The following is an 8,344-nucleotide window of genomic DNA, read 5'->3' on the forward strand; positions in this document are numbered from 1 at the left end:
TCTTCTGTGCAGAACTAGCTCGGTGCCAGAAGAGGATCTCATTATTGTTCTTATCCTCATCACAAGCGGGCTGAAGCAAATGCAACTGCTGGTCAATAGAAGCGGGAACAAGATGAGGGTAACTAAAGAGGATCTCAAAGAGAAACTGCCCAACCGGAGACTCCAGCTGCAAAGGGGCAATAGAAGCTGAATATTCAGCTAACGACTCCGATTCAAGTGCAGATGATGATGCCCTGATGTGCCTTCTATCGCGAGTGTCGTGGACGCCGTTGCGGCTGTTCGTGCGGACTGGACAAGCAATGACACGAGCTCCGATCGACGGTACACGTCGATCGCGAGGAGTTGTTGGCGGATGGATGTGTAGGTTCACCTGTATGGTTGCCGGCTGGTAGAGGCTTCGAACGTCGTCGACAGCCTAGCTTCATACATGGCTTTCCCCAAGCATCCAAAATCCCGATCGACGTCAAAGGTTGATATAGCAGCAGCCCAGGGACCTGATCGACGTCAAGGGTCATACATCGCTCTGATACCATCTAATGTGGGGAGATTCACCAAAGAAGCATGATGAAGAAAACTACAAGAGCTAACCAGCTCAAACACCCAAAAACTGTAACAATACTGTTTCAATTCCAAAAAATACTAATTTATATTACTTCCCTCTTATAACTCCTATATTTGTAAGCTAGCAAAGAAACCTAGAGAAATAAAGAACATTCTAGAATCCTATAACAAACTTGTAACAAACCAATAATATATGCCTAAGGAGCAATTTTAATAATGATGCTCTGCATTGTAATCACAACTATTTACTCAAAACTATTAGTATGATCACAACCGTCAATGAACTGGAACAAAAAAGCTACAACAATTTCTGGCAAAGTGCATCTAACGGAGGTAAAAAAATCCCAAGTCCAACTATAAGCTGAACTAAAACACTAAAGAGGATAATTATTTATGAAACTAAATCCTATGGTACATAGTCATTTTATGATATTTTCAATATGTTTATCTTTCTTTCATAAAACATTTTACAATTTGTTGTGTTTAGAAATATGATGCAGACATGACCCAAAAAGTTTCGGGTTAGGGTCAAGTTGTTTGCAAGACGACTTAAGTTCAGGTTGTATTTTCAAACCAATTTTTAAAATTGGGCTGGATTTGGGTTGATGCAAAAACCTAAAATCAACCCAATCCGCACAGTGCGCAATCCGTAGTCCACAGTCGTGGGTTCCCATTTGCAATCAGGCCCCCGACTGCACAAGCTGCATCGAGTGGCCATATGCCCTCCCGTGCTGGTAAGCTCGCGTCTGCACCAGGGTCCCAAACCGGGCTCGCTCCCACACTCGGGCTCACTCCCGCTCCCACTGCTCGCATCCGTGGTATGCACCCAAACTCCTAGACCCGTTGTTGGCGCCCGCACAGCCGTGTCACCACTTACGCACCCACAATCACGTAGCGTGACGCTCGCCCGCACTCGTGCAAGCCACGCTCAACTTGATTCGGCGCCTTAGAGGTTTTCTGTGTTAGCGAGCGTATCTGATCAACCCGATAACCTTGTAGGTCAAATCAGCTTCAAGCCTTCTTTTTTCGTCTTTCTTTCTCATGTGAGTCCATTGGTAGATCACTCGGATCTATAAATTTTATCATTTTTTGCTTCTTTGCATGTTCTATTCGTTGATATCCTTCAATAAGTTTTCTCTTTGTATTCTCTAGCTTGGACATATCTGAAATCTCATTGGACTGCTCTGAATTCTTTTGTGGACTATTTGAAGCCTTTCCTCTCATTTCAGAGAAATGGCTGCTTGGATTTTGTTTAGAACTTAGTTTTGATGAGTAGCCATTTCCAAAATCAATTGTAGATACTTCTTTTACCTGGTTAGCAGCATCAGATTTAACCCATTCATCTACAAACTCTTTCCAGCCATTAACGAGAGATTGAGCAAGCTTTTGAATATGTTTGGAGTTGCGTTTTCTCAGAGCATTTACAGGTCTTCCAATTTCAGTCGCCTTCAGCGTTTCTATAGATAAATGCATAAGTTGCAGAGTTTTCAGAGAATCATACAAGATTTAATAAGACTCGTTTTGATTGTTGAAAAGGATCTATTTTATCCTCATCACCTCTCCAATTATCTGTCTCTCCAGATGGTTGTTAGCAGCAGTAGATTTAACTGATTCATCTACCAACTCTTTCCATCCATTAACGAGAGATTGAGCAAGCTTTTGAATATGCTTGGTGTTGTGTTTTCTCAGAGCATTTACTGGTCTTCCAATTTCAGTCGCCTTCAGCTTTTCTACAGACAAATGCAGAAGTTGCAGAGTTTTCAGAGAATCATACAAGACTGAATTAAACACATTTTGATTGTTGAAAGGGATCTATTTTATCCTCATCACCTCTCCAACTATCAGACTCTCCTCCTTCGGATTAGTATTGCCATTGTTGTGGGAAAGTTGAGGATTTCGTTGCTTTTCAAGAATCATATCCTTTATGTCGTTAAATTCATTCGAGTAATCCACTACTGCTACGAGAATCGCTTTGTCGATCAACTCAAGAATATCAACTTTTGCGCAACTGAAAAATTTCCTCCAGTAATCTAATGAACTTTTCATGTTCGCCATTGCCTCTCTGCAGATAGTTTTCCATTCCAAAACTGAATAATTTGACGACAATTTGATATTTTCAATATGAAATATATACCAAATTATTCTAAATTTATACGTAGAATTCGGTGAAATGAACGAATCAGTATTGCCTGTACCATTTTTCTTCGAAGTTACATAACGAATTTCCCTAAAAAAGGTTGCTTAGGATGTACTGTAACTCCTAAAATAATATTGTTACGCAATTACGTTATTCGTAAACTTCAAAGGATTGATTAGCCGTTAATAATGTAGCATAATCCTCGGCAATGATGACGATGTTGTTCTTTCCGCCACGGAAAACTGTGGCTTGAGCGTATACAGGGGATGAAAATGACAAGGAAGAGAATGAGGGAGAGGGGGAGGTAATATTCACTCTAAAAATATGTTTGTTAAAAAATAATTAAACACAAATTGTACATGATACTCAAATTTGTTCTATGGGTGGTAGGCATGTAATATTAATATTTCGGATATTAGATTTGTAAATAACATAAAATAAAGTGGTATGAGATTTACATACATACCACTTTATTTCATGTTATTTACATATCTAACACCCAAAATATTAATATTACATGCCTACTATCCATATACAACTTTAATATCAATTATACCACTCTTATAATTTATTTCTACCATTCATATCATCTTATAAACTTTAATATTTCACTCAATGCACTCAAATTTGTTCTATGGGTGGTAGGCATGCAATATTAATATTTCGGATGTTAGATATGTAAATAATATAAAATAAAGTGCTATGTATGTAAATCTCCTATTAAGGTATCAAAAAGATCCAGTTAACCGCCTATACAAGACAGAATCAACAAGAATGTTGTCCTTTGGAAATTGAGTTAACAATTTTGTGCATTGAGGATTTAACAATGGGTTACAATTAGTCATATATGCTTGATGTAGAATTGAGTTAGCATATAATGTCTTAGATAATAAATAGCTATCATTTTGATGAGTAATTTGAATGCCAAGAAAAGAAGGATCATGTCCAAGATTTTTCATAGCAAAGGTGCTATTGAGCTATTTTAATAGATTAGTTATAGCATCAAGTTTGTTATCTGTGATCAGTATATCGTCGATGTACATTAGTAGGAATATGTTTGTATATGACTGGTTTTTTATTAGCAAAGATGGGTATAATTTGTTGTGAAAGAAATCAAGGGAGAGAAGATAAGACATGAAGGTGTTATACCATTATTGTGGTGCCTGTTTGAGTCCATAGATGACTTTCTTTAGGAGACAAACATGTTTAGGATTTGAAGGATCTTCAAAACCCTTTGGTTGAGTCATGTAGACAACTTCAGATAATTTATCGTGAAGGAAGGCATTTGCAACGTCCAATTGTTGAACCGGGTAGTTGTTATGAAGTGCCACCGGGTAGTTGTGATCTATTTTTCCACAATTGAAACAAAAAGAGGATATTTTTTTCATATTCAATTTTATGAAAAAATTTTCCATATAACCCTTCAATCCAAACTCCATGAGCTAACTTAGAGTCTAGATTAATTCGTACACATGCTTTAGCAAATTCACACCTTCCCCATTTAAATATTTTCCCATCCAACAACAAAGGAACTCCTATCTTTGAGACAATTTTGATGATATTAGTCTCTTCTCAACAATGTAGAGGCAAATGAGGTAAGCGAATCCAAATCGATGATGATATCCCTTTCAACGAAGAAGGGGAAAATTGAGGTGTCCATTTATCCATTCCTATTTTGTGCCCTCCCACATATACCATGGACCCCCACTCAACACTTCTTCTATAATACGAGGAGAATGAAATGAACAAAAAAATCCATTCAAGTCCCAATGAGGTAATATGAAGGAATTTAACATTTTCAGCAACCTTAGCAACCTTATTCATGTCAAGTTTAACTACATCCGAATCAGCATTTTCTTCCAAATTAGGATGAATTGAATTAGCAGTTATATGCATTCTTAGACCAAACATTTACCGAATTTAAATTTTCATTATTCGGTAAGATATCCTGATCAACTGCTATTTGATTTTCAACACAAGAAATCAATCCTTCATCTTCCTTAGATTTCATCTAATTCAAATAAAAAAACTCATGTTTTTCCACCTTAACACAGGGTAAGTTTAAAAATTTGTTTACCTTCAACTTACAACTAATGGAAGATGATGCCTCCGAATCATTTGCCGCAGCAGCCAACCAATTCTTCAATGGGGAGGAAGGAATCGTCGAAATCTTCTTTCCCAAACTTTCTAAAGGTTCTTTTCCTTTGCCCAGCACCGAAACCACATTGTGGTTTGGAAGAAACCGACCTTCGGTGTACCAAAGGTCCTTGTTTGATCACAAATTCCTGGTTCCTAGAATTTCTACCTTTGGATCCACCATGATTAGAATCATAGGGAAACCTGGTAAAACGGAGATTTGAGGTATTCCGGTCATCAGGGGATGATGACTGGCGACCCTCCGCCACCATACAGGCGGAACCAGAAGATTAGGATCTGAAATTTTTTGAAAAAAGGTGTTTTAATTACCTAGCTCTCAAAAAATTAAAAGCATTCCAAGTGATTGTACTTTCAAGAGGATGTACCTTCTTGAATATCATGTCTAGAGGAAATGGAAACACAACAGATATGGTCTCATATCTTGTTTTTCTTCTATTTTAAACATTATGTGTTCTTGCTGCAAAAATCATAATTCCAATATATCATTAGTAACTTATTCCTTTTCTTTAATGCCAGCAATACAACTTCTATTGGCTAATACTTCTCATTACTAATTTCTGTTGTGTGTTGATGGTTCCTCTATTATTGTTTTTATTTATTTTTATTTTTTTAATTTATGCTGAAAAAATTAGATACATGTCGAGTTGATGCATTATATGATAAATTAGTTCATAGATTTCTTGTTTTTGAGTAGAAGGTGCATTTTGAGACGACTTTATCTGATTTTAATAACCTTCTAAAATGGCTTCTAGCTGTTTGTGCATCTTTTTCAATTTAGTGGCTGCCTACTTGATGGATTTGTCCTTTTGAGATAGCTATGATGAGTCCTATGGGGTTTCTCTTGGATTACTCCTCTTCTGCTATTATTTTCTACATATATGATTGGGTATTAAGTATTCTTCGCACTTGAGATACCCTACTTTATGGGTAGAGTGTTCTTTTTAATTTTTAATGACAGATTATTTGTCTCACGTTTACTTTGAGTCTTTGGTTTTTTAGTAACCTTTAACTTTTTTAATATTTGATTTGAATCTTTTTTTTTTCTTTGGTTTTAATGTTTTAAATTTTTTCTTCTTCTCAAAAACAATTTATATAGCACAATGTTTCACAACAAATCAAACAAATTTTCTACAAGTAATATTATAAAAAATTAAAACTGCTAATGCAGGTCTTAAGCACGGATGAAAAGAGTTGAGTTTTTTTTTTATTATTATTAATGTGTGGTTTATTTTTTAATTTTTTTGCTTATAGTTTTTGTTGGTGATAGGTGACAGTTAAATGCAGACCATTGACTGAAGCAGATTGATGAAAATTTTCATTGATTTTATGCAGTTTAAGATAGAATGTGATTATTGTTTCTTCTTTTTGATACATATTTTTCCAAAGATTACCTTGACAGAATTCAAAACAAAAAAATAAAGAAAGATAATGTTTTGACCATGTTTTTGGGCCTGAATATACAAATTGTGTATGCCGATTCATGTACTTAGTTGATTTTATTTTCATTATATTTTATGTACATGATTTCTATTTTCAATATATTTATATAACGTCAACATTTTGTTTCTTATTATTTATTTATTTTTGCATTTTTTCATGTATACTTTTTTCTCGTAATAAAGAAATAAATCTTGGTAGATCATCTTCTGCTACTTAATAATATTGTTGTATGTGAGAAATTAAGTTGGTAAAATAATTATCGATCTCGATTGTCTTAGGGTCGAGAAATCGTCATTGAATATTCTTATTTTAAAATTTTATTCATATGCACCATATTGACATGCATTTAGGTAGTAGATTTTGAATTTTCTTTATGTTGAATATAATGATTTACTTAGCTTCTTTCATGTTTTGGAAGTAAACTATAATAATCATTTTTATATGAATTACTGGCCGAGAAAGTAATAATTTTTCACCCCTTTCGCATGCTGCATCATAGATAGCTTGGAATTCTCTTCTCATGCAACCAATGTAGTGCCACCCATCAAATGCTTGTTATTATTTATGATGCACTAGTAGGAAGATTGTTCATTCAATAATGGAGAATGCTAATCACATGACACCGAAGTGTGCATTCTATGATAAAAAATTATTTAAAATTTTGCTATATGCTATATGTAATTCAATTTATCTTAATTCAAATATAATACTAGTATAAATCACCTATTTTGATAAAAATATTATATTTAATATTGATATATAATTTAATATCTTTGATGTAGCATATCATATATGGCTTTTTTATTTATTTATTTTATTTTTTATTCAAGTGTATCACGTGCAAATGCATTTCTACTGGTATATAAAAGGACCACAAATGATACATAAATAAAATTGAGTACATACAAAGTGGTTCATGCTGAGATTACATTCTTCACAATTCATATATATCAAACAAATAAGATAAGAAGAAAGAAAGAAGTTTGCTTATGTATTTTGAGATAAGCATATTTCTCAAAAAAAAAAAAAAAAAAAAAAAAACATGCTTTTCATTTCAAATCAGTATTATAAAATTGAGTACATACAAAGTGGTTCATGTGAGATTACATTCTTCATATTTCATATATATCAAACAAATAAGATAAGAAGAAAGAAGTTTGCTTATATTTTGAAATGAAAGAAATTTTCATTAACAAATAAAGATATCAGGAATGTGAACAATCTTGTGCCGATCAGAGCCTCCGTCCTCTCCATAGCGCTCCTTTAACTCTGGATGACATCTCTCAATTTGTAGACATTCCAAAGAGGGAGGAAGGTTCGGTAATTCCCGAAGCATAGGAACGCCATGGATATATAGAAACTGAAGTGAAGATAAGCTTTCGAAGGTGGAAGGGAGAGACTGTAAGGATTTCAGCCTAAAAAATTGTAGATCAGAAAGAGAAGACCTAACAGTCAGAAACCACTGCTCCACCTCATTTGGAAATGAATCCACCTCATCATTATACGTAATCCAGAGCTGTTTTAAGTAGGCGATACTTCTCAGTGGCTCCATTAGCAACAAAGATGAATCACTTATATAAAGATCGTTGAGCATGAGATGGCAATTATTAGTGGTCTCCACTTCTCGATATCTTCCCAGAGAGATCAGATTAGGGCAATCTCTAATTCTCAAGGATCTTAGTGCTGCAAGCCTTGCTATTTCATCAGCCAGAGGAATAGATGTAATGTTTGGACAGTTACAGACCCATAATGTTTCAAGGGGAATAGGATTTGAATTGCTACAGAAATTCAAAGTCTCCCACCCAGTTCCTTCTATATACAACCTCTTGAGCTTAGGAGGCAAAGAGGGCAACTCTTTCAACTTCGGGCAGTTTTCGAGCTCCAGTTGAATTAAGCAAGGAAACAAACATCCATCTTCAGCAGCTACTCCTGCCTCAAACCAATCCTCTAATGCTTCTAATTTTTGAATACGTAAAACCTCCAGCAATGGAAAGGCACGGTATTTATCATTCCCATTAAATTTACTTTCGAGACATTTTACTTTCGGCA

General features: G+C 34.9%; 2 protein-coding genes across 2 annotated transcripts; both read right to left on the reverse strand.

The window, feature by feature from the left end:
* Positions 1-1,572: 1,572 nt before the first annotated feature.
* LOC110099338 (probable mediator of RNA polymerase II transcription subunit 26c) lies at positions 1,573-2,616 on the reverse strand. The gene is made up of 3 exons (XM_020826456.1): positions 2,409-2,616; positions 2,119-2,291; positions 1,573-2,007 (listed from the first exon to the last, which is right to left on the reverse strand). Exons 1-3 carry the CDS (start codon positions 2,614-2,616, stop codon positions 1,573-1,575), a joined length of 816 nt encoding a protein of 271 aa, XP_020682115.1.
* A 4,728-nt stretch (positions 2,617-7,344) lies between these two features.
* Positions 7,345-8,339, reverse strand: LOC114579322 (TMV resistance protein N-like; the record flags this gene model as incomplete). The annotated part of the gene is made up of 1 exon (XM_028693501.1): positions 7,345-8,339. A coding segment is annotated over one exon (855 nt), but the record flags the coding sequence as incomplete, so codon positions are not given.
* Positions 8,340-8,344: the final 5 nt, after the last annotated feature.

This window comes from Dendrobium catenatum, unplaced genomic scaffold, assembly GCF_001605985.2.
Source record: "Dendrobium catenatum unplaced genomic scaffold, ASM160598v2 fragScaff_scaffold_312, whole genome shotgun sequence".
Classification (NCBI taxonomy): Eukaryota; Viridiplantae; Streptophyta; class Magnoliopsida; order Asparagales; family Orchidaceae; genus Dendrobium; species Dendrobium catenatum.